Source organism: Pelodiscus sinensis, chromosome 1 (assembly GCF_049634645.1).
Source record: "Pelodiscus sinensis isolate JC-2024 chromosome 1, ASM4963464v1, whole genome shotgun sequence".
Taxonomy (NCBI): domain Eukaryota; kingdom Metazoa; phylum Chordata; order Testudines; family Trionychidae; genus Pelodiscus; species Pelodiscus sinensis.
The window spans coordinates 248,846,839-248,873,276 of NC_134711.1; the positions used below are offsets into that span (position 1 = coordinate 248,846,839).

Consider the following 26,438-nt stretch of genomic DNA (forward strand, 5'->3'; position numbering starts at 1 on the left):
AATGCCTTAGGTGTGGTGCCTAAAACTGTGGGCTGCTGTGAGCCTCTGGGCAAGCAAATCTGCCAGGACCTACTGAGTTTTCATAGGAGCTTTGTCACAGTACGTTTACATTTAACCATGTTAAAATTCATATTATTTCCTTGTGCACAATTTATCAAGTTATGTAGGTATATTCTCCTCATTATTTATCATTTTCCCAATCTTTATGTTGTCTGAAAATGTTATGAGTGGGGATTTCTTCCAGATCACTGATAAAAATATTAAATAGTGAGAAATTAGTAAATAGCATAAAATAGAATGAATCTAGCATTTATTTGTATCTAGAAATGCAGGCTGTGCATATTCTGAACACAGTGTTGACTGGATGATGTCACAAAAGGAGCACGTTGGGTTTCTGGCAGCACTTTCAATATTGTAACATTTATCCTGGATTTCAAAAAATCTCTTTCTATGATTTAATCTAACATGTATTACTCAAGTTTTTTAAAACTTATAAAGTGTCAGTTTGTCAAACAGAATACTGATCATTTTTGTGTAGTCTTCCCTTTCATCTTTATGAGAAGAATGAATTATGCTACTTTTGACCTCTGTGCAGCAGTAGTCTCGCATCAAACTAGACCTCATAACCAGCAGCATCTAAAAAGTCGCTGTAATGAGGGCAGGTGATCAGCAAGTGTGAAAAATCAGGATAATTTCCCCCCCAGAGCTGCCCCAAGAAAAAACCTATGATACTGTTCAGGATAATATCAGGACGCCTGGTCACCCTAGATGGGAGGTTTATTAGGTCTTCATGGCCCTCTTCTGCAGAATCCACTGCTCTGCTAGGCTATGTCTAGATTGCAGAGTTATATCGGAAAAAGATACACAAATTATGAACCACAATTTGTGTATCTTTTTCTGCCTTTTTTTTTTTGGAAGAGGCTTTTCCGAAATTTGGCCCATCTACACGGGGCCAAATTTTGGAAAAACCTCCTCTTTTGGAACATCCTTTATTCCACATACAGAGATGTCGAAAGAATGCGTCCACTTTTTTGGAAATTGTTCCGAAAAAGCGGATGCATTTCTTGGATGGGGCAGAGCTTTTCCATCCTGGGGGATGCTCCACCCCTGCTCTGCCCTGAGGCCTCACCTTTGCTCCACTTCTTCCTGCCCCATTCTATTCTTCCCCAAGACCCTTACCTTCACTTTGTCTCCTTCCTCCAAGGTGCAACTCTCACTCTGCCTCTTCCAGCCCCCATTCTTCCCCTTCCCTGAGGTCCCTGTCCATCCATCGCTCGCTGCTCCCTGCCTTCCCCCAAGCTCCACCTTGAGCCACCAAATAGCTCCAGAGCATCCACAAAATCCGCATCCATGCCTCTGGGCTTGCCTAGAGAAGCATCTCAGGAGCAGCTATTTTGTGAACCACTGTAATCTTGTCCTCCAACAACTAGAAGGGCAGGGGATCAGCAACAGTAAATCAAGGCCTAGCAGGCTGACCTGAAAGGAGCTACTTGCTACGTCTGAGGCAGTTCTGTGGTGGAGCTTGTGGAGCGAGGAGAGAGGCTCCTTAGGCCAACAACCAAAGGAACCAGCTCAGGCCAGAGCCTACTGCTGGCTATGATCAGCAACAGGAGTTCAGGAGGAACCCTGCTGATTTAATTACAGAGGGGAATTAAACTCAAGCTGGATAAATAAACCATTTTATTTATAACTAGCCCAAAGGGGACGAGAAACTTCTTCTATTTCAGTTTGTTGTACCCCAGAAGGGGTTTGAACTGACCCACCAAGAAGGCTAAGCCATGGAAGGCCTACAGAGGCAGTCTGCAGGAGACACTGAGAGGTAAAAAAGCAGAAGCATCACGTCTGGACACTGGGGGAAGCAGGTGTTAAAAACATATGAATGCACTACATCCAGTTCTTACTTTTTCGGTGGGGATTACTTTTATTACGAGAAGGCAAGCAAGAACTGGAGTAAAAGGTAACCACTGAAGTATACTCCAGCAGAAAGGTTTTATGGTAGCGTTCATGAATTCTAACTACGGCTGTCAAATGATGTGTGTTAATGCCTGCAATTAACACAGGGTAGGATTAACATGCTAATTTTTTAAATGCATTAATTGCAGGTGTTAATGCTGCGCTGCCTTTTTAAAGTACTGCCCCGGTGCTTCAAAGGGGCAGCATATTAGGATCCAGGGATCAGCTGGAATGCCCAGTTGATCCCCAGCTTTGTGTTATGCTGCCTCTTTGAAGCGCAGCTGCAGCACTTCAAAGGGGCAGTACTGCATGGAGGCTGGGGTCAGCTGGGGACTCCAGCTGACCCTGGATTCCAGCAGTGCTGACGGCTAGAAACACCAAGCTGGGGACTCCAGCTGACCCCAAGCTCCCACAGTGCTGCCCCTTAGAAACGCCGGGGTGGCCTTTCCAAGGGGCAGCACTGCACTGAGCCAGGGGCAGCTGGGGATTCCACAGCATTTCAAAGAGGCAATGAATGCGATTTAATTTTTTAATCACTTGACAGTCCTAATTCTAACTTTAAAGGAGACATGAGAGGCTAAGATCACATTTGCAGGAATATCCAGTAAAGCACCACAGGGAACAAACTGATGACATAAAACTCCTTTCATGTAAGTATGCCTCAACAGGATTCAATACACTTTTTCCAGGAAACACTAGAGATGTTCTCTACAAATGGTAATTTAAGGAATTCAAAAATGTACAAGTGAAGGAGGTATAAAAGCACCACCAATGACTGAAAAGAAAACTAGACACACATCTTGCTAAAAAGATATATTTCTAAGAAAACAAAAGGAAAGATATATTTCTAAGAAAACATAAAACTGAGAAATCCAAGGTCTTTAAAATCCAATTTTACTCCATTCTAATGTATGCCACTCAAAGGATTTTGTGTTTGGCATTTCACTGGTAACTGGGCAGCATTCTAAGTCATTAGCTATGAAGTGAACTCTAAAGACCTAATTCTGCAAAGCTCTTAAGCGTGTATTAAACTTTAAATATATTTATTGAAACAGTCTCTATTTAGCAAAACGCTTAACCATGATAAACCATGCTTAACCATGTAAATATAACCATTTGACTTATCAAATCCAAGATGCTTTTGAGTTAGATCCTTTGCCATTAATGTTATTAATTTTAACACAGCTATATGAATTTACACAAATGGAAAATTTGACAATTTATATTTTACTTAAAGATAAGCTTAGGAGCTACTTTTTTTAGGTCCAAAGGCATATTAAATAGAGACTAGGGTATGTGGTTCAAGTATGAACCAAAGACAAGAGTTCAGATTTGGACTCATCTCACAAACTGTTCTTGAAAGTTTTGGGTGTAGCTCAACTGGCCTATCTGGCTTTGGATGAAATTCAGAATCAAAATCACAGGTGAAGTTTCTGATCTGAAGATCAATAATCTGTTACCCTATGAACACTAGAGAAAGAGGTTCAGAGTTAAGATTTCAATTTCAGGCCACCTCTAATTTTATACTGCTGTATTTCATTCAGAATTATCTTCATTAGGGAAGTCTGGATAGTGCAGACAAAAGCAATTTCTGTTCTTTCTTAAAAAAATCTTGACTCATATCAACATTCAAAAGCAATGCGACCAGGATACAGAAGGTGGGTCAGGTGATATCTTTTATGGGACCAAGTTTTGTTGGAGAGAGAGGTAAGCTTTCAAGCTTACATAGGATCTGAAGAAGAGGAAGCTCTGTGCAATTAGTCTGTTTTTTTTTTTCAAACCAAAGGATATTACCTCACCCGTCTTGTCTCTCTAATATCCTGGGACCAATGCAGCCACACCATGTCCACATTTCAGAATGTGACCTATGCAGCCATACAAAGTAACTGTAAGACCAGCTAGAACTTGGGGTGGCCTGATCACATAAAAAACCACCGTAATAAGCAAACAAGACAACCATTAACTTCTGAAATTACTTAAGAAATAACCTTCCCCTCCAAAACCGCAATTGCTAACCAAAATAAAGACATCGGGGCAAATTTCTAAAATTGTTTAGGTGCCAAATTCCCATTAAAAATCTAGCCTAACATATCTAGGTCCATTGGGAAGGAAGAGAACATAGCAATTCCTGTTCTATGACACTGAACCAGTTCTGTACTTATTGAGTTTTATACTGTGCACATGTAGCCATTCACAGTTAGCATTACATTTTTTTCTGTACTATCTATTGTGGCTCAGTGCTTAAACATGACAGTGTGTGGAAATTGTAGATGATGAGCTCAATGATGAGAATCAAAGCTTCCATGACAAAAGGTCCACACATGTTCATCACCCTTATTCAATATGAATAATACAAGCTATTTGTCATTCTCAATTTGTTTGCCACATCATAATAGTAAAACTAACTGGTGGTTTTACTTAAAAAAACAAAAACAAAACAAAAACTATACACAAAACCAGTTGTAACTCTAATCCCATAAATACAATTGCATTAGTTCAATCTGTCCTCACGGTGTAACTGTCATTTAGCATTCTAGTGTGAGCTACCAACATTGTAAATGTGATAATCTTTTCAACAGTTAATATGTTACTGATTGTCATCAATGGTACATGTATCCAACCACTCCTCCATTTTTAAAATTCTATTTTAAAACACAAAAATACTTACTTGTTCCTCAGAAACCTCAGCAGGAGGTGGTGCTTCTTGATCAGAATGACGATTATCTTGATAATTTGCATTACGTCTTTGACGCAAAGGAGGAAAGAGTCGATTCCAGTTAATCAATCTGCCCTGAAATCAGATATTTATTATTATTTGTCCTGTAACAGAAAAAGAACATCCAAACCTGACAGTTTTGTATAAACTATATTATGAGTAAAAAGTTTCTTTTGCACAATAACTGCTATAATATCATAGTCTTTAATGATTACAGTACTCAAAAAAGTATATTTTCTTGTTTTACTAGTTGATCAAAATGTTTCTGCTACAATAAATAAGCAATATTTGTCATATTTATTTCCCATTAAAGCCTCATGTTAGTGTTCCATAGGTGCTGAAGGAGCTGCTGACCACTACCATCAAGGAGACTGGCTCTGAGTTCTGGTCTCCTGTTCCCCGAGTAAACAGAGGTTTGACTGCTTCTGTCGTGACATATGTAAAACCTGATCTTTCGCTTGCTGTGTAGTTGACAAGAGTTTCATTTACTCATTGCAAGATCAAACCCTTGACATCAAGATGTATGGGCACTTTGTATTACTTAGCAGCAGCTCTGCTCACTGATTAAAGACTGACATTGATAACTCTGAAGTCTAGTTCTCCATGGGCAAAAGGACATAAGAACAGCCACACAGGATCAGACCAAAGGTCTAACTAGTCCAGTATGCTGTCTTCCGACAGTAGCCAATGCCAGATGCCCAAGAGGGAGTGAACAGAACAAGTAATCCCTCTCCTGTCACCCATTCCCAGCCTCTGACAGTGGCTAGGGACACCATTCCTACCCATCCTTGCTAATATCCATGGATGGACTTAACCTCCATGAATTTATCTAGTTCTTTTTTAAACTCTGTTAAAGTCCTGGTCTTCACAACCTCCTCTGGCAAGGAGTTCCACAGGCCGACTGTGTGCTGTGTGAAGAAAAACTTCCCTTTGTGTGTTTTAAACCTGCTACCTATTAATTTCATTTGGAGACCCTAGATCTTATATTGTGGGAATATGTAAATAATGTTTCCTTATTCACTTTTTTCCACATCAGTCATGATTTTATGGACCTCTGTCATATCCCCCCTTAGTCTCCTCTTTTCTAAGTTGAAAAGTCCAGTCTTTTTAGTCTCTCTTTATATGGCAACCCTTCCAAACTCCTAATAATTTTTGTTACCCTTTTCTGAACATTTTCCAATGGCAATATATCATTTTTGAGATGAGGTGACCGCATCTATACATAGTATTTAAGATGGGGGCATATCATGATTTTATATAGAGGCAATAAGATGTTCTCGGTCCTATTCTCTATCCCTTTTTTAATGATTCCTAACGTTCTGTTTACTTTTTTGACTGCTGCTGTGGTGGATGTTTTCAGAGAACTATCCACAATGACTCCAAGATCTCTCTCTTGAGTAGTTAAAGCTAAATTAGTCCCCATCATAATGTATGTATAGTTGGGATTATTTTTTTCCAAAGTGCATTACTTTACATTTACCAACATTAAATTTCATTTGCCATTTTGTTGACCAATCACTTAGTTTGGAAAGATCTTTTTGAAGCTCTTCACAGTCTGTTTTGGTCTTAACTATCTTGTGCAGTTTAGTATCATCTGAAATTTTTGCCACCTCACAGCTGCCACCCCTTTCTCCAGATCATTTATAAATAGGTTGCATACGATTGGTCCCAGTACGGACCCTTGGGGGATACCACTAGTTACCTCTCTCCATTCTGAAAACTGACCATTTATTCCTACTTTTTGTTTCCTGTCTTTTAATCAGTTTTCAATCCATGAAAGGGCCTTCCCTCTTATCCCATGACAACTTACTTTACTTAAGAGTCTTTGGTGAGGAACCTTGTCAAAGGTGTTCTGGAAATCTAAGTATATTATATCCACTGGATCCTCCTTGTCCACATGCTTGTTGATCCCACCTCTCCCTCCCCCCAAAGAACTCTACTAGATTAATAAGGCATAGTTTCCCTTTACAGAAAGGATAGTGGCTTAAACATAAATCATCACTAAGGACCTACCAAATTCTCATTTCAGTTTGGTCAAGTTCACCATGCTTTAATTATAGGGATCCTAACCCAAAAAAGGAGAGAGTGTGTGTGTGTGGGGGGGGGGGAGGAGAGGTCCTCAAGGTTATTGTGGGGAAGAGATTGTGTTACTGCTATCATTACTTTTGCATTACTGCTGGCAGCGGTACTACATTCAGATCTAGGCAGCCAAAGCTACATCTGCTGGCCAGAGACCCAGCTCTGACAGCCAAGCCACTGCCACTAGCAGCACAGAAGTAAGGATGGCAGGGTATGATTTTACCACCCTTATTTCTAATCTGCTGCAGCAATGCTGGGCTCTCAGTTAGAAGCCACCGCTTTCTGGCCATCCAGCTCTGAAAGCAGCAGCACAGATGTCAGGGTGGCATGGTATTGCATTGCCACCCTTACTTCTGCAGTGCTGCTGGCAAGGTGCTGCCTTCAAAGCTTGGGGCCTGGCCAAAAGCCACCACTCTTAAGTTGCCTAGCTCTGACAGGAGTGCAGAAGCACGGGTGTCAATACTGTGGCCCTCCTAAAATAACTTTGCAAAACCCTCAACTCCCTTTTGGGTTAGGATCCCCAATTTGAGAAATGCTGGTCTCCCTCATAAAATCTGTATAGTAAAAGGTAAAAGCACACAAAAGACCAGATTTCACAGTCCATTATGTGTTTTTCATGGCTTTGAATTTGGTAAGACCCTAATCATGACAGATTAGAAAGGCAAAAAATGCAAATTAAAGAGGAGGTAATGAGTGTATTTCTCAGGGCCCCAACAAAATCACGGAAGTAAAATCATGATAAAGCCTACTGAAGATGTAAACATTTTCTACAGCCATCACTGTATTGTCTAAGTGACTGTATGAATCTAACACAGTTGAAACGATTTTGAAAACATCCTCCTCCTTGCCTAGATTTACTCCATTCAATATCATGTTTCACATTCTGGCACTGTTCCAAAGTAAAGGCTTTTTATAGAGTATGTTACAAAATCAGAAATTTAATTTTATAATATAAATGTAACCAAATCACATAGTAAAGAATGGTAAGGTGCTTACTTTTTACAGCATAACAAATACATATAGTAATTTCAAGTGTTATTTACATAATTGTACAACACATTTTTGAGGGATTATGGGTAATATTAGAATCAATACCCATGGGGGGAAAACATCTGTTCCTTTATAATCTGTCTTTATATTTGTTTTTTCCTGATGCTTGTATGTCTATAAGGCAGCTTGTCCTTTCTCCCCCCAGGTCTCCTTCTCTCTTCTCTCTCACTATTGTGGAAAGGATTCCTCTTCCTTTCAGTTTGTATGGGATTTGTGCTTCCTTCCTGCAGCTGCTCTATTTTGGGCCTTGAACTGTCTTTCTCCACAGACCTTCCTCTTAAAAAGTTATTTTTTTCAGCTCTGCTTTTCTCTTTGAGCTTCTTTGAGCGGGGGCAATTAACTTAAAATCTAACCAGAACGTTATGTTAATGAAGTTTTGTATTTATTTCCTTTAAAAGATCTAGGGGGAAAAGACACTGGTTTATTGAACTGAATGTATTCCCAGAAAAACTGATGCCTTGAGGAAGGTTGTCTATGTTATAACATTTTTCTATGCACTGAAAATCATAAGGCATCAGACAGTCAAATAAATGTGCTAATTTAGAAACGTACCAACCTATCTGATGATTGAAACATAGCTGCCTTTCCAGCTGCACCTATACAATCATTAGTGAGTTATTTATTCTATTTTCTCTATGAATCTTAACCAGTGCATGTTACTTGTCAACTGATACTGCAAAGGGACTCATTTCTCTCAAAAATGAGCCTGGTCTTTGGTACCCACAACAGACAAAAAAAAGTGTTTTCAGTCTTCATACTTAACTATTCAGACCATCACTTTTGCAACAGACATCTTACTAAACTACGGATGCAGATAATATAGTGAGAACAGAGACTATCAGATACCACAGTGACATGTTTCCTAGAAATGCCCACATCAGATTAGACAGAGTAGATAAGTAATTTTTCATAGCTTTAAATTGCCTTTAAATCATTTCACTTGCCTTTGGATCTAGGTGACATTATGTGGTATTCTTTATTAATTATAGGGAACATCATAAATACAGTAATAGTATTATCAGGCAAAACTGGGAAATGTTTAATGTTGATCACTGTATAAAAATCTGAGAATTTAACTAAATCCAGCCCCAGAGCTGGTAGGATGGAAAAATCATTATGAAGTCAAGTAATTTTACATTTTCCGTTTAAAAAACAGACAAAGGAGGGGAAAAAAGACTACTGCCAAGTCTTGCTTTACAGGAAATCATTTAGGTCCCTCCTCCCATATTCACACACAGTTTTATGGCAAATGTTAAACTGAAGTATATTTTATACACACATCATATGCAAAAGTCCAGGTACAATTCAGATGAACATCTGTACGCTAGTGGACTGACCCGACTGAAGCTTCTAAACTCTTACAGGGAGTTTATGCAAAAGGAACATCTTTCATGGTAGATCTGCACTTGGCTTTTGCCACTCTCATTGACAGCAACATCTGGTCTCTGCGGTCTGTGAATTGGCTATTATGTGAATTAAATGCATAAGAGGCCTTGCACAAGGCAATTCTAAATGTATCACACCTCTCACCCCCAGAAGCAATCCCAATGACTTTTTGGGATCTTCCAGGTATCCCGGACAATGGTGATCTCAAGATTCTCTCTAGAAAAATATGAGTGAATTTTCTCCCTGTCTTTCCCCATTCATGGTTCTCAAAAGCAGTTGTGACTCATATTTTCTACAGGGGAGATGGGGCTACCAGCTTGTGCCTCTTCTTACCCAGGTGCTCTTTGTCAGTAGATGAGAGTCATAGGAGAATTACTGGAAAGAAGGAAACTTTCCCTTTGACCTTCTGTGACAGGGCACCTGCCCTGCACTGACCCTTTAAGGGCAAAACGCAAGCCCAGAGCAGGGGCTGAAAGCAAAGACTCAGCTGAGGCCAGGAGGGCTAATGAGAGCCCAGCTGGGGGCTATATAAAGAAGAACAGTTTGCTTCAGGAAGGAAAGAGCAGTGAAGGGATGGCAGCAGAGGAAGCAGGAGGCACCCAGGAGGGAGAACAGTATTGGGGCGGCTAGGAAGGGCTAGCGGAGTGCTGGCTAAGGGGCTCCCTGGCTGTAGGGCCTGGGGCAAGGCCTGCGGCTTGGAGGGTGGTAGCAACGCAGCCCAGGTAAGCGGGGCAGCAGAGATTCACCCAGTGCTGGAGATGAGCGGCCCGTACAGACTGCAGCTTGCCCTGAGATGGGCTAGATGAAGACAGTCGGTGGATAACTGAGGCACGGTGGGGAGTATGCACCCTAACTCCTTCTTATACTCTCTTCCTTCAAGAGTCACGGGATGGCTCTTTTTCCAATCTGGGTCTCCAAGAAGCAGAAAGTTTGCCACAGTGAGCACACAGGAAGTCTCCATCAACCTTTAAACCTTGGTCACAACAACAAGATGCTAAGGAGAGAGGAGTTGTAGACTCTCCCATGTCTGGGGCTACCTCTTTTCTGTTACTATTGACCTGCATTATTTAGAACAGTGGTCACTAACCAACAAATTGGGATCTACCGATAGATCTTGGAGACTTGACAGGTGATCCTGACAGGTTTGGCGGGGAGGTTGTTAAGTGCTGGTAGTACATCTGCCCCTCTCAGCACTGCCCTGATGCTCCTTCCCTCTGCCTTGGAGCTGCTACCCAGCCCCAGGAGCTGCTTGCTTGCTGTGCAGGGCATGTAAAAAAGAGAAAAGAACGGTTACTGACCTTGTAACTGATTCTTTGAGATGTGTTGCTCATGTCCATTCCAATTAGGTGTGTACGCACAGTGTGCATGCGCCGTCGGAAGTTTTTCCCTCAGCAGTACCCTTAGGGCCAGCAGGGGATCCCCCTGGAGTGATGCCAGTATACCAACCCATATATACCACTGCTGGTCCCCTCACCCACTCAGTTCCTTCTTACTGGAATACTCCGGAGAGAGGGCGGAGGGTGGGGATTTGGAATGGACATGAGCAACACATCTTGAAGAATCACAGTTACGAGGTAAGTAACCATTCTTTCTTCTTCGAGTGATTGCTCGTGTGCATTCCAATTAGGTGACTCCAAAGCAGAACCTATGGAGGAGGGCCGGATGTTGAAGCTACAGAGGAGTGGAGGACCATCCTGCCCAGGGCAGGGTCTTCCCCGGCTTGATGCATTAGCGCATAGTGATTGGCAAAGGTATGGACAGAGGACCATGTAGCGGCTCTGCAGATGTCCAAGATGGGAACCTGCACCATGAAAGCAGTGGAGGCTGCCATGGCTCTTGTGGAGTGCGCTCTAAGGGGCGAGGCCAGTATCCCTGCCAGCCCATAGCGCTCCTTGATGCAAGTGGTTATCCAGGAGGAGATCCGCTGGGAGGACACGGGTTGGCCCCTTGCCCATTCAGCAATGGCCACAAAGAATTGCGGTGACTTCCTGAATGGTTTTGTCCCGTCTAAATAAAAGGCCAATGCCCTACGCACATCTAAATTGTGTAAAGCCTGTTCTTTCCCAGACGCATGCAGCTTGGGGTAAAAGACCGGCAAGAAAATATCCTGGAAGTTGTGGAAAGAAGACACCACCTTGGGCAGGAAAGCTGGATGAGGGCAGAGCCTAACCTTGTCTTTGAAAAACACTATGTAAAGGGGATCCGAGGTAAGCGCCCTGAGTTCGGATACTCGTCTGGGCAGATGTGAGTGCCACGAGGAGAGACACCTTGTAAGATAGGTATAGGAGGGAATACGTCACTAATGGTTTGAATGGTGGTCCCATAAGTTTGGAAAGGATCAGGTTTAGGTCCCACTGGGGGATGGGCTGACGTACATGTGAGTAGAGCCTGTGCAACCCTTTCAGAAACCTGTTGCCCATCGGGTTAGCAAACAGGGTTCCCTCCCTTTCCCCCGGGTGGAAGGCCGAGATGGCCACCAAGTGAACCTTGATGAAGGAGGAAGAGAGGTCCTGGATCCTGAGATCCAACAGGTATTCCAGGATCAGGGGGATCATAGCCCGCCTTGGGTGCACCCCCTTCTGGGAAGCCCAGATGCAGAACCGCCTCCACTTAGCAAGGTACGTTGTCCTAGTGGAGGGCTTCCTGCTACCCAGCATAACTTCCTGAACCCTTTATGAGCACTGAAGCTCCTCAGCCATCAACCACGGAGCTTCCACGCTGTCAACTGCAATGAATGAAGGTCCAGGTGGCGAAGCCTGCCTGAGTCCTGAGATACAGGTCTGGAAGCAGCGGGAGGGTGATGGGTGTCTCGCACGATAGGTTGAGGAGGGTTGAGAACCAGTGTTGCCTGGGCCATGCTGGGGCGATTAGAATCAGGAACGCCCTGAACTCCCGCACTCTGAGGAGGACCCAGTGAATTAGTGGGAAGGCATACAGCAGGCTCTGCGGCCAGGAGAGCATCTCCCAGGGAACCCTGCCCCTGGCCCCTGAGGTAGCAGAACTGAGGGCACTTCTTGTTCCGCCCTGTGGCAAATAGGTCTAGATGGGGAGATCCCCACGTATGAAAGATAGATTGAGCTACATCCCACTTCAAGGACCATTCGTGTCCAGCAAAGGATCTGTTCAGCCTGTCCTCTAGGATGTTTTGGGAATCTGGGAGGTACGAGGCCATCAGGTGGCTATCCGCCCCAATGCAGAGGTCCCACAGGCGAATTGCTTCTAAGCACAGGCAAGGAGAACGAGCTCCGCCCTGCTTGTTTATATATGCCACCGCTATTATGTTGTCCGACAGGATGAGGACAGACCTGCCCCTGAGGTGGGGAAGGAAAACCGCACAAGCCAGTTGGACTGCCCAGAGCTCCCTGATGTTGATATGTAGAGAGATCTGCAGACCACATACCTTGCGTGTGTAGGTCTCCTAAATGGATTCCCCAGCTGGTGTCCGACGCGTCCATGACAAGGCGAGTGGACGGCACTGGTCTGGAGAATGGGACCCCCATGCAGACCTCCACCTGATGGGTCCACCAGTCCAATGCAAGGAGGACGGGTGCGGGAACCGTCACCTCTCTGTCCCAACAGTGGATGGCCAGGTTGTGGACGCACGATAGACACATCTGTAGCGGGTGCATGCGCAGTCTGGCATGCTGCACTACGTAAGTGCAGGCGGTCATGAGGCCCAGGAGTCCGGGCAGTGGTCACTGGAAAATTCTGGAGTGCCCTGACTGCAGTCTCTATTGTGCGAAACCGGGAGCTGGGTAGAGAGGCTCTTACTGACAGAGTCCAGATTGGTGCCCACAAACTCTATTATTGGGGTGGGAGTTAGAGTTGATTTATCCAGATTTAGCAGAAGGCATAAGTCGTTGAAGAGTGTGTGGACTATGGTGATGTGTGCTCTCACCTGAGCCTGTCAGTCGCCCCTCAGGAGCCAGTTGTCTAGATAGGGGAACACCTGGATGCCCCTTTTCCTGAGCATGGTGGCTACCACTGCCATACATTTGGTGAAGACCCGAGGGGCAACGGAAATACCAAAGGGGAGGGCCGTGAATTGGTAGTGGTCTGGGCCCACAGTAAATCGGAGGAACCTGCGGTGGTGGGAGGCAATTGAAATGTGGAAGTAAGCATCTTTTAAGTCGAGGGCAGTGTGCCAGTCTCCGGGGGCTAAGGAGGGGATTATGTTACCATTTTGAATTCTGCTTTGGCGATGAAGGAGTTGAGGGCTCTGAGGTCCAGGATGGGATGGAGATCCCCCCCCTTTGGCCTTTGGGACCAGAAAGTAATGGGAATAGAGCCCCCTCACCTAAAACTCGGGGGAAACACACTCTACCGCTCCTATTGTAAGGAGATGTTGGACCTCCTCTTGAAGCAGAGGCTCGTGAGAGGGGTCCCTGAAAGGGACGGGGTAGAGGGTTGGGAAGGAGGGGCTGACTGGAAAGGGATTACATAACTCCTTTCCACCACCCATCGGTCCAACGTAACAGACCACCAGGCTTGGAGAACGTGGGAGAAATGGTTCCGGAAAGTTAGTGGGGAGGCTGGTAAAAAGCCCTCGGGGATCCCCAAAACCCCTGATGGGGGCCCGAGGGTTTGTTGGGGGCCCCTGGTTGTTGCCTAGAGCCGGGTGCAGTCGGCGCCTGTTGTTCCCGCCATTACTATTCCTTCTCCTACGACGGGAGAAGTCAGGACGTGGGGCCTGAGGGGGCACTCTAGGAACATTCCTATTTACAAAAGTGTGCGTCTGGGTAGCAGAAGTATGCATGCCCAAGGATTTTAGGGTAACCAGGTATCCTTGAGGCCATGGAGCATCTGATTGGTCTGCTCAGAGAAGAGCGAAGGGCCCTCAAACAGGAGGTCTTGTAGGGTGTTTTGGAGCTCCAGGGGAACCCCAGAACCCTGGAGTCAGGAACCACGGCATAGGACCGCACCTATGGCCATCACCCGGGCAGCAGCATCTGCCATGTCGAGAGCAGCCTGAAGCGCTGCTCTGGAGATCGCTCTCCCCTCCTTGTGGAGAGCCTTAAACTCTGAGTAGGAGTCCCTGGAGCGCAGGGCCGTGAACTTGTCCATGGAAGCCCAGTAGTTATAGGCGTAATGTGACAAGAGGACTGGCGATGCGGCACTGGATACCCCTGGAAGAGAAGACTTTCTTGCCTAGCAGGTCAGTCTTCTTGGCCTCCCTGTTCTTAGGGGTAGCAGTGGGCAGGCCTTGTCTTTCCCTGTGTTTGACGGCTTGTACCACCAGGGAGCCCAGGGGAGGGTGAGAAAACAGGTGCTCGTTGCCCTCTTGGGGAACAAAGTACCTCCTTTTGGCTCGCTTATCAGTTCGGGGGATAGATACAGGGGTTTGCCACAAGGCCTTAGAAATTTTGGCTACAGTTTTATTAACCGGAAGAGCCACTCTGGAGGGAGCATCAGAGTTTAGGATGTCTACTGTAGTGTCTGAGTCTTCGGACACCTTCTCCACCTGGACCCCCAGACTTCGGGCCAGGCAGCGGAGGTCCTGGTGAGCCCTAGTGTCCATGGAGGACATGGGTGGTGCGGAATCGCCTAAGACCTCGTCCGGAGAAGAGGACTATGACCCCTTCTGGACCTCTCCTACAGGGGCGTCCAAGTGCGAGGAGCCCAGGGATGAGGGAGGGAGAGTTTGGCTCACTGGAGCCGCACTCCCTCTGGAGCCTGGAGACGACTGACCAGGAGGTAGCGACTGGCCCAAAGTAGGGGACCTGGCCAGAGGTGTTGCTGAAGGAGGAGCTCATGGGCCTGAGGAGATGGAACCGGCCTGGGTGGATCTACGCCCTGGCTTTGTTGGTACGCCCATGGTGTCTAGAACGGCCACTGGCCCGGAAGTTGTGGGGGCCCCGTTTGCTACAACATCGGCACCGGAACAGGCAGTGCCCACTGTTGTTGGTATAGGTGAGGGGGGCTGTGGTGCTAGGAACGGTGCCGAGAGCAGGAGCGGTGCCACAAATGGGATCGGGAACCTCTTGAGGACAAGGTGGATTCTGCCTCGGAGTCGGACGAATACTCCGAGGCGGACCAAGGTGGAGCCGATGCGGGTGCCGACGAAGCTATTGCCTGTCTGATCATGGATTCCAGTTTGCTGCGGTGCCGAGGTGGAGGTGGTAGCATGGCAGTGCAGGTGTCCCGCGCGGAGGTCGGCGCGGGGGCCCCTTGAACCGGTAGTGGTGCCGAACAGTGGTGCCACACCGAATCCGGTGTCGTGTCCTGGGGCGGCAGTGGAAGTAAGAACGTCCTGGTGGCAGGTGCCATGAGCAGTGCCACCAGGGTTGGTAGGGGTAGTCGGTGGCCTTCAAGTTCCTGCACCGGACCTTCAGATGCCCTGGAAGGGGACCAGTGCTGATTCTCCCCGTGCCGCCTGGAGGGTGTCAGGAGGAGAGGGAGAGGAGTCAATAAGGACCCTCGCTGCCTCTAAGGCCTCTGACATGGAGGGCTCAGGGAAGTCCTCCACGGGACTGATCTCCCTGTGCTGGGAGGAAGGTCTGACTGACCTGGAAGGCTCAGGCTCCGGACGTGTCGGAGCCGTGTGCCTCACTGGAGGGCACACAGTGGGCACATGTCTGGACGGGGACTGGCCTTTGTTAGGCCTCCTCTTTTTCTGAGGTGCCGGAGATTGGGACCGGAGCTGGGACCTTTGTGGTGCCGGAGACACCCGGTGCTCAGAACTGTCCCGTACCAACGCCGGTGCACTTTGAGAGGCCGGTGCCATGTCCGACGCCGGTGCCAACCTGCGGTGCCGGTGCCTCCATTAGCAGGATTTTGGGGTGCGATTCCCTCTCTGCTTAGTATGGGATTTGAAGGCCTTATAGATCTTGCAGGCTTCTGTGAGGTGAACCTCCCCCCAGACACTTTAGACACGATGAATGGGGATCGCCACAGGGCATAGGCCTGTGACACTTTTTGCAGGGCTTAAAGCATTGCAGACTGGGCATGCCTTGCCGCGGGCGCATGGCATGCCGTGGCGGGGAGTAATTAAACAGACAACAACAACAGATTTTTTAACTTAATTTGTAGCTACTTAGTGGGAGACTAATTGAAAGAATGAGAAGAACAATCCTGAAGACAACGATCGCTGTAAAGAGCCGAGGGTTGTTCCAACGATTGTCACGGCGGTAAGAAGGAACTGAGTGGGTGAGGGGGCCAGCAAGGGTATATATGGGGCAATATACCGGCACCATTCCAGAGGGTTCCCCTGCTGGCCCTAAGGGTATTGCTGAGGGAAAAACCTCCGACTGTGCATGCATACTGCGTGCACACACCTAATTGGAACGCACATGAGCAATAACTCGAAGAAGCAGCGGGGGTTCTGATGTCAGGGTGCCCTTCTCCCCACCCTGTACCCCATCTCCACAGAGCAGAGGGGGGCAGGGACGGAGAGAGTTTGCTGGCTGCTTTTGGGAGTGGTGCAGGGCCAGGGGAGGGGTGAGCCTGCCTTAGCCTCCTGCACGACCACCTGGAAGCCACCTGTGGTAAATGGTGCCCAGTGGGAGCCGGCATTCCAAACCCTGGCCCCAGTCCTGAACCCCTCCTACACCCCAAACTCCTGTCCTAGCCCTGAGTCCCCTTGCACCCAAACTCCCTCTCAGAGCCTGCATCTCAACTCCCTGCCCCAGGCTCAGCTCAGAACCCCTCCCACACTCCAGATCCTTTAGCCCAGTGGTCACCAACCACTAGATCGGGCTCTACTGGTAGATCTTGGAGCCTCTGATAGGTTTGGCCAAGAGGCTATCAAGTGCTGGCACTTCAGCTGCCCCTCCCCCTGCTGCTGTGCACCTCCTGCCCTTTGCCTTGGAACTGCCTCCCACACCCTCAGGAGCAGAGGGAGAGGAGGGGGTTGATGTCAAGATGCCCCTTCTCCCACCCTGTATCCTATCTTCACAGAGCCCAGAGGGGGCACAACAGGACTTGAGATGGAGTTTGCTGCCTGCTTTTGGGAGTGGTGCGGGGCCAGGGCAGCGGTGAGCCTGCCTTAGCCCCTCTGCACCACCACCCAGGAGCCACCTGAGGTAAGCAGTGCCCAGTCAGAGCCCACGTCCTGAAACTCTACCCCTGTCATGAACCCCCTCCTGCATCCCAAGCCTCTATCCCAGACCCCCTGCATCCAAAACCACTCCCAAAGCCTGCACCTAGAATCCCCTCCAGCTGTCTGCCCCAAGCTCAGCTCAGAGCTCTTCTCGCACTCTAAATCTCTTAATCCAAGACCAGAGCCTTTCCCCCAACCTTCTGCCTCTGCCTGGTGAAAGGGAGACAGGATGGGGGAGGGAGGGAGGACGGAGTGAGCAGGGGCGGGGCCTCAGATAAGGGGCACGAAGGAGGTGGGGGCAAGGGTATTTAGATTTGAGGTAGATCTTGGATTGCACTTAAATTCAAAAAGTGATCTCGTGCTTAAAAAGCTTGGAAACCACTGATTTAGAAATTGTTTTAAAGGAAGGCCACAGCAGCTCATTCACTGTACTTTTTTTATAAGTTGCTAACAGTGCCCTTCCCCATCCCAGCTTCATAGCTGGGAGAGGTTTTGTTTAGGCCAACAGGGGAAAGAAAATCTGTGGCCGCTTTAAGAAATACACATGCTCTTTTCATGGAACTCAGCCTCCCCATGGGTTTGTGGAGGGTGCTCCTTAGCTGACTGGTTGCATAGATGCAGCAAAGGTCTGATGGCTCCGCAAATAACAGGAGAGCTTCTGAACCCTTTTTCATGCCTTGGGCACCATTTCTCACTGGGAATGAAAGCTCTTTCCTCTCCCCAGTAATTAGACTACGAGTGGGTTTAGAAGCCTTGCTGTACGTAAGTGTTGCCTTTTGGGGGCTGGGTAGGAATTTTTTTTCTCACTGCCAGACTGATGTGAGCAGTCTTGGTTTGTTGTTTTTCTTCTCTCTCAGCACCCCAGGGACCAGTGGGCATATTAGGTTATGACATTTATTTTGTCACATCTTGGCAGGTGACCAGTTCAGGTAATTGGGGGTCCTGTTCCCCGATAAACCAGAACTGGAAGCAGATTAGGAGAAAGCATCTCCTAGAGAAGGTGTGGAATGGGTTTGGGGCTTCACCAAGACATGGATGCAACAGCAAGGAGCCAACCCTCTCAATTGTCCCAGGAGAAAGCCAAGGTCCCAGCAATAGTTCTGGGAGCACATTAACGAGATAGAGGGCTGACAGTATCTCTCCGCAATCTGGTACGGATTACAAAAGAAGGACTGCCTGCACAAGACAAGTCATTGCTGGATTGTCCCAGATGTGTTACTTAATGAAGCTGTGATCTACTTAAATCACTTTTCTGGTATCTTATTTTTCTGCAGTATATAAGACATGTGGCATATAAAAGACATACATTCTTTTCTGTATCAACTCAGGTAGAGTTATTTATAGTAAAGAACCTGTTTTGTGCCCTTATGTAAACTAGCAACTGTCTGAATGCATAGCCTATCACTTAAACCTTAGTCTCTTTTGGGAAGACAAATTTATTAGTCAATCAAATCACACACACACACACACACACACAACCATATACTCTATCAAAAGTGATTTTTACTCAGTGTTGGAAAGTTAAAGTTATATTTTGGCCAGCTAGTAATTGCAAACTAAAATAACTAAATTGCAGTTAAACATCTGTTAACTCGATTTACTTAGAGCAAGAAAACGTGCTTTAAAAGTTTCCTTGAGCACTCTGGCTCAGATATTTTGATAATGTTATCTTAAGTGTCTGAGTTAGTGCCAAGTTGCCATCTGTTTGCACAAACAGGAAACACCTCCTAATATGTGACCTCTACACCTTTTCTAAAGACAACCACACAGAGAGAGATGGAAAAAGGAAACAGCTTTTGCATTTCATTTTTTTAAAAATAACACACCATCTATCCTATACTGATAATTCGCATAACAATAGATATTTTATGCAGGGTCAGATATTCCGATAGGCCCATTTGGTTTATGTAAGTTTTTTTTTAACTAAGGCATCTAATATATTAAAAATAATGTCTCAAATATTTTCCTTTCTGAAAAAACTTCAAATTGTGAATTCCCTCCTTCCCTGAACTACCTCCCTCGAGGGGAGGGTAATAATCCAAGGTGGGGCAAAAGACTCTATATACTTTGCTATAGAATGAAAGGTTTACTATTTCTTGTTTTAAGACAGATGTAAAAATATTAGCATTAGCTCAGGCTAAGGATTTTGTACTGGCACCCGTCATGGTATCTAAGGAATATCATGGGAATTGCAATAGTGAATTATCTGGTGAATTTCATGAAGTCTCTGGGACCTATCCCTCTTTGCTTGGGGTAGAAGGTTGGTTTTGATAAATGTAAACCTTAAGTGTATAGAGGTTTAGAATATATGAAAGTGTCAGTGTTATGACTGTCATTTTTATAGTAAAAAGCTTTTTTGAAAGAGGAAGGTTTTGTAGTGATTCCTATAGATGGTTACACTGGATTTGCCTGATCTCCGCTGGAAATTTATTCCATCGTCGGATTCCTTAGAATAAGAATGCTTTGTCTCCAGTGCTCACATGCTTCATTTTGGGTTTTGTGATCAGTGTTGCCTCAGATGAATGTAGCTGTTGCATTCATTCATCAATTGAAATTTGGTAGCTGGGGTTATATCCATTGATCACTTTGAAATTTAGAATCAAGGACTTTAAACTATCATCAGAAGCTGACTGGAAGCCTATGAAGGGACGTGAGTACAGATCTGATAAGCTCACAGTGGCCTAAGCTATGGAAAAGCAGGCACATTCTGCAGCAGCTCTGAAGTCCGTCTATCCCCCACATACTCAATTCTAGTTACAGTGAGTTACAGTAATCCAGACCAGAGGTGACAAATGCCTCAGTCACTGTGGCCAGGTCTTTGTCCAGGAAAAAGTAATGACTTATCACAGCAAGTTGGAGGTGAAAGAAGGCACTTTGAGGAACTGCTGCTTCCCAATCATCCAAGATGTGTGTGCAGTCCAACAGGACTAGAGGCACTGTGCCCTTTTGACTATGTCTTGGCTATCTTGATAGATGGCAAAACGATAAGCAATGATCTCAAGTTGCAGTGGGGGAGGTCTAGGTTGGATATTAGGAAAAACTATTTCACTAGGAGGGTAGTGAAGCGCTGGAATAGGTTACCCAGGGAAGTGGTGGAATCTCCATCCCTAGAGGTTTTTAAGTCTTGGCTTCACAAAGCCCTGGCTGGGATGACTTAGTTGGGATTGGTTCTGCCTTGGGCCGGGGGCTGGACTCGATGACCTCCTGAGGTCTCTTCCAGCCCTAGGATTCTATGATCTCTTAAAAACATTTTGCTGTACAACCAGCTTCATCTGGTTGTTGCCAAGGTTCACCTTGATCCAACTCTTCCACACCAAAAAGCTGATTTCCTGTGTGCAGTCTTGACACTGAATGAGTGGCAATGATTGTATTAGCTGAGAATGAGACTTAGTTGAGTGCCATTGGCACGCTGTTTGCAGCTGAGCTCATAGTATTTCATTCTTTCGCTCAGTAGCCTCAGGTCTATTGAAGATAAAAGGCGATTGCCAGAATCTCTGCAGGGTCCTGCTGGTAAGGACCTTTAGAAAGGAGGAGGAGAAGGAGGAAGAGGAAGTGCCTACCATCACTCCCTGAATTCTGCTAGAGACAAATAATTGGAGTAACTGCATCGCTGGGTCATCTACTTCTGCTATGTCAGCTAGATGGATCAGCAGCATCTTGTGGACTAACATGTCAAAAAGTGAAAGTACATGAAACATTATGCACATGGAGATTTTATCTGTATTCATGGTCATAAAGAGGTCATCTGTTAGCACCGCCAGATCTATCTCTGGGCTGTGTCCTGGTCTGAATCCTGAATGTGAGGCAGCCAGGATGTTGACTGATGTTACATGTTGAAGTGTGGTGGTTAGACACTTAGCTCATCTCTTTTCACTTCCTGTAACACAGCCTGTTCTTTTAACAAAAAGAAAGAATAAAAAAAGTAGATTTTATAATTCTGCTTTGAGGATTTTGTAAGATGCTACCAAAAAAATGTAAAAACAAAATACAACATACATCACAATCGATGTGTACAATTGCCATGTGTGTGTATAGGGCCAATAAATGATGCACTGCATAGGTACGCGACCCTTTCAGCTCCCGATTCAAATTCTATTTGAAGCTACAAATAGAAATAAACTTTGCAGTCTCATCCTGCTTGCCCAGTTGTTCATCTGAAAGCCATGGCAGAATCTGCCATGAATGGCAATCTCTGCACAAAGAGAGGCACAAGAACAGGTGTTGAAGGTCAGAACTAAGAAAACTGTTTGGGAAAGTTTGCATAATACAGTAAACTACCAATAATGCAGCACCTTTAGGACCCAGGGGGTGCTGGATTATCAGATATGCCAGACTATCGGAAGGGGGGGGGCTATGAAGAGTGTGGGGTGCAGTGGGGGGGATGTGCCCCTCAGCACTGCGGGACCAACCCAGCAGCACCCCAGCTGCTCTGCCCCAGACTTCCCCAAGTCAGCCGCTGCTGAAACTGACCGGCAGCTGACTCTGGAAAGCCCGGGGCAGAGCACCCCGAGCTGCTTCCCGGAGTCAGCCGCTAGTCAGTTTCAGCAGCGGCTGAATCGGGAAACCTGGGGCAGAGCAGCTCCAATTGTCCGGCTGCCCGGAGCACTTCTGGGTTCCAGATGGTGCCGGACCATCAGAAGTGCTGGACCATTGGATGCCAGACTACTGTAGTTGCCTACACTGTGCTTCTTAAACCAGCTATTACCAGTAAGCTATTACTTTACTGCGTTTTTATATATTTGATCTGACACATTTTCCGGAAGAAAAAAAAACAACAACAACAAAGTAGATAAGTGACAAGAAACAGAAAAATACAGGTAACAGTTTTAGACAGTTATTGTATGATTTGATATGGAAATTCTTGATTCCACTAGCAATATTTCTATAAAAAGCAAAAGGAAAACAATTATTTTATCCAATCTAAATTTCAGATACTAACTTTTTAACAATAAGGAGCCTATACATATCCACTAAATGAGCAGCAAACACAGCACTATACAAGGCAGAAAATAAGCATTTGTAAATAAATCTGATGATGGAAAGGTCTAAACACTAAACAAAAGAATGATGATAAAACCCAGCCATAAATTAAGTCAAACTATCATCCATCAATCTTGTGAGACACAGCCCAGTTTGTTGAAGACTTCATGGCTATACTAGGGTTAGTGAAATGTTTTTTATATGACTATACTGCTTTAATGGATGCTATCACCTGGAATGGAAGACAATGGCTCCCAGAAAGAAACGTCCCACAACACACTTGAAAAGTAATGGGGAAACTGTTAGATTTGAGGATTCCACATCCTGTTTCCAGCAAAGTTGCAAGCTTTGTGTAGCCAATGAGAGATACTAACAGATAAAAGGATTATAAACAGTTAAAAAGCAATTTGGTTCCTGCAAGGGCATATCAAAGATTGAGCAAGATTTAAAACATGGGTGGCTCTATACAAGTGAGAAGCCAAAAAGATCCGCAATAACAACCACCCTCACTGAGGCGGGCCTCCAATCAAGAAGAAGAAAGACACTTTCCACATTCCCCTCTCACATCAGAGTCTAGCGGGGCCCAGGCAAGTAGATTTTTGTGCTCCAGCCCTATAGAGAGATGGTGGCGGGGCTGGAGCAACAGCATGGACTCTCCAGTGCTGGGAAAGAGCCCCGAGCCTCAAGGGCTGGATACAAGCAAAGTGGGGGCTGCATCCAGCCCCTGGGTTCTAGGTTCTCCACCCCTGATTTAAAGACATGCTCCCCAAAGCAGTGAGAGAACACTGGGTTGTGAGTTAAGGGAACAGACTGTGTCATCCAGACCACAGAGATACTGGGGTGTCTAGTGGCAGTTTATACTTATCAGGAGCCCGATGTGGTAGATGGATAGACACGTGGCAAGCAAATATACATAGAGAGAAATCAGGAGAGGTAGAGGCATAGTAAGGCTGGTAACAATGACAACTGGATGCTAATATAAAGCATTTTCTATGTATTATATTAGCATTCACTAGTGCTTCCACACTTATGGGCTTGTCATTTTCCATAAGTAAGATTAAGAAAAAAAAAGTGAAGTCAGGAAGACAAAGTGCAGCAGCCTTGTTACCTACATCAGTACTCAGAAAATTTAATATGTTTAATGTATTAAGCATCTGCATTTTTAAAATCTATGAAAATATGTAAATAAGTTGCAATCCAAAAAGTGGGGCACACTGATCTGTAAAAGTCATCATCTATGGATTTTGACACATTTGAACAAACAACTCAATTTTACTCAGGTATTTTTCATCTATCTAGTTTGGGAACATTTTTATTTAAAATAGTGCGTTTCAGAAGCAAGCACAAAACAAGGCAATCTCAGAAGCAAACTAAGAGTGATAAACCTGGCAATCTTTGAGGAGAATCCTCTTTTTGGGGAAAAACATGGCTAAAAAAAGAGGTCAGGGAATATATTTTTACATAGCTGGATAGGAAGGAGGCAGCATCACTGGCCACACAAATTGATATTAACTACAGTTATTAGCATTCTTGTTTGTCCTAAAACCCTGTATGTTATAGTACTCAAAGCAATAATAGCACATGAAATGTATGTATAAAATGTGACTATTTTAGATTTTTTTGCAGACTCAGCTTAGAGGCACAGGAAAGAATGAAGTCCTTCATGTGCTCTAGATCAGTGGTTCCCAACCTTTTTTATACCATGGACTGGAAAACCCATTCAGAAACTTTTGGCAGACTGGCAACATTTTATTTGCATATTTGCACATTCATTGTGGTAATTAATTTTAAGAAGTCACGTGTTATTTTACATTGCATCTGTATGCACACAATACATGTCGTTGTAACAGATCTGATGGATCTGTCAGGAGCATGGGAGCTGGTGCCTCCAAGTGCTACCACCAATCATCTCTGCCCTGCTCCCCTCCTGCCCAAGGGGATGGGGGAGCTGCCACTGTATCTTCCCCCATGTCCTTCTGTACAACCCCTGCCCTGTGTGTCTCCCTTCCCCAGCCAGGCTGCTCTTGCTCCCACAGTCTCCCCCCATCCTCCCCTCCCCACATTCCCCTTTTCCTCCTTGTGCTCCCCTCAGGGATTTCCTTCATTGCACCCCTGCTCCCATCTGCCCCCTAAGTCTCCCCTGAATCCCCCAAGCTCCCTTAGAATCTCCTGCATCCTTCTCTTACCCCCACATCACACATCCCTGTTCCCCCTCACCTCCCTTATCTGCCCCTGCCCCACTTCAGCTCCCTCCTGACCACTCCCAGAGTTGGCTCCCATACCTCGCACATGCTGGGAGCTGGTGGCAGCTTCCCTGGGACCCAGGCAGGGATCACAGCCAGCTCTGCTGGGAGCAGCCCGGGACCAAACCCTCCCCCTGCAGCTTGAAGGCACTGGGGGCACTGCTCCTGGTGGGGAGTCTCTCTGACTTACCCCCCAAGTGCTGCCCGCCCTGGGGTTAGCGAGCAACCCGCCATGCTGCAGTGTGTTGTGGCCTGGCAGCCAGCGGTTTGTGGATCAGCACTGCTCCACAGACTGGCGATTGGGAACCACTGCTCTAGATTTCCCTTGAGGTAGCCAGTGCATGGAGATTTGGCTATCTTTTCAGATATTGTTGCTGTAAGAAAGGCAGACCCAAGTCATGAGTTTTGCATTTCTTTCTGAAAGTAGAGAGAAATGCAGTCACTCTTCCCTTCTGGAAAGTAGTTCCATTATCTTGGCCTGTGGCTAAGAAAGACTCGTCTCCAGTTCTCATTAACTACACTCTTGAGGATGACAAATTTGCAGTTCCCAAGGAGCACTGCTGCCGAAGGAGACACCAAAAAAGCCAAGAATCTGGACAAGTGAAGAGCTCATCAGGGAGCGAAACGATCAATGAGATGAGGCATAAAGTGTTACCGTCCAAAGAGAGAGAGAAAAAGTTTAAGCAATACAGGGAGGCATCATGACAATCAGTGGAGGAATTTGAAGAGGAAATCACATGCACGCAACACATCTTTGCATCAGTCTTTTGGCACGGCAGGATTAAAGCAAGATGGATATCAGAAGGCAAAAAGGATGAGGATACAGTAACCAAGAAGAATTATAACCAAGGTTGTAAGTTCCCCACTCATGCTGCTAAGATCAGATATCAGAAAATCTGTAGGGGAAAAAAGCAGCAAGATGTGTTAACATACTGAATATGCTGGATGGAGAGAGGACATGAAGACATGCAGGTCTGAGTGGTAGGAAGGAAGCCTGTTTTGACCACAGTAATGCGAAAAAGTGAAGACAGAAAAGGATTAAGGAGGGGAAATAATCAGCATGCTTTCGATCATGTTGAAGTTGAACCTCAAAATGCTGCAGGGTGTGCTGATAAGCCTGTTTGCTGGGACTTTAAAAGTCTCCAGCTGCTCCCTGCAAACTTTGGGTCTCCACTCTGTGGCTTTCCACCTCTTTGCTACATCCTTGTGCCTGTTTCTGTGTTTTGATCAGAAGTGTCACCAGTAGCTGGCTGCAAGGCAGCTTCTCATCCAGCTATTTGCAGCTGTTTGTCTGCAAGTTTTTCAGTGGGAAATGAAAGTCATATCCAGTCTCCCCTCTACCAAACCAATGCTTTCACTTGAGTCTGATAGCCAGCAAGAGGAACCTCAAAGGGCTGGGAAATAGAAGATATGAGGGAGGAGGAGCCCTGGCAAAAGGAGGGAAGACAAAGCAATGAGATGGAATAGCCAGTAGCCATAGGAGGGACCTTTAAAATCCCCTGAAAAGTTAGAGAAGCAGAAGCAGTAATCCCTTCAATCTTAGAGCTCCTAAAGGCACCAGCCAATGGACCTAAAAGAACTTCCCATGCTCGCTGGCTCTCCAGAGTGACTTTGTGGCAGGAGGAGGACACTCAGGGAAGGGAGGAAAAGAAAATGTGAATCAGAAAGTTGGTGGGGAGAAGCAAGAAAAAACAGTAAGTGTGGGGATCCAAAAGGGGCTCCCAGATATGGAAAAAACTGGGGATGGGGACAAAAAGACACTGATATAACAGAAAAGAACACATGTTGGGGGGGGGGGGGGGGTGGAGGGAGTGATGGGGAGCAGAAGGCCCAGACTGGCTGGGTGAGGACTGTCCCAACTAGGCCTCCCCTGTCCTGATACTTCTGTAGCATCTCTCAGGAATGGCGAGGGGAGTTAAAAGAACACGACTATAGTTAAGTTGGAGGCTTTCCAGGCCATAGTGCAGATCTCCACTGTTTCTGCGGTATAAAA

The 26,438-nt window shown here is 46.0% G+C and overlaps 1 protein-coding gene across 1 annotated transcript in view; it reads right to left on the reverse strand.

The window, feature by feature from the left end:
- Positions 1 to 26,438, reverse strand: part of UBAC2 (UBA domain containing 2) — a 168,331-nt gene that overhangs the window by 7,027 nt on the left and 134,866 nt on the right. Inside the window, exon 8 of the mRNA XM_075918761.1 lies at positions 4,622 to 4,744. Coding sequence (XP_075774876.1) covers positions 4,622 to 4,744 — 123 coding nt within the window. The remainder of the gene's footprint in view (positions 1 to 4,621; positions 4,745 to 26,438) is intronic.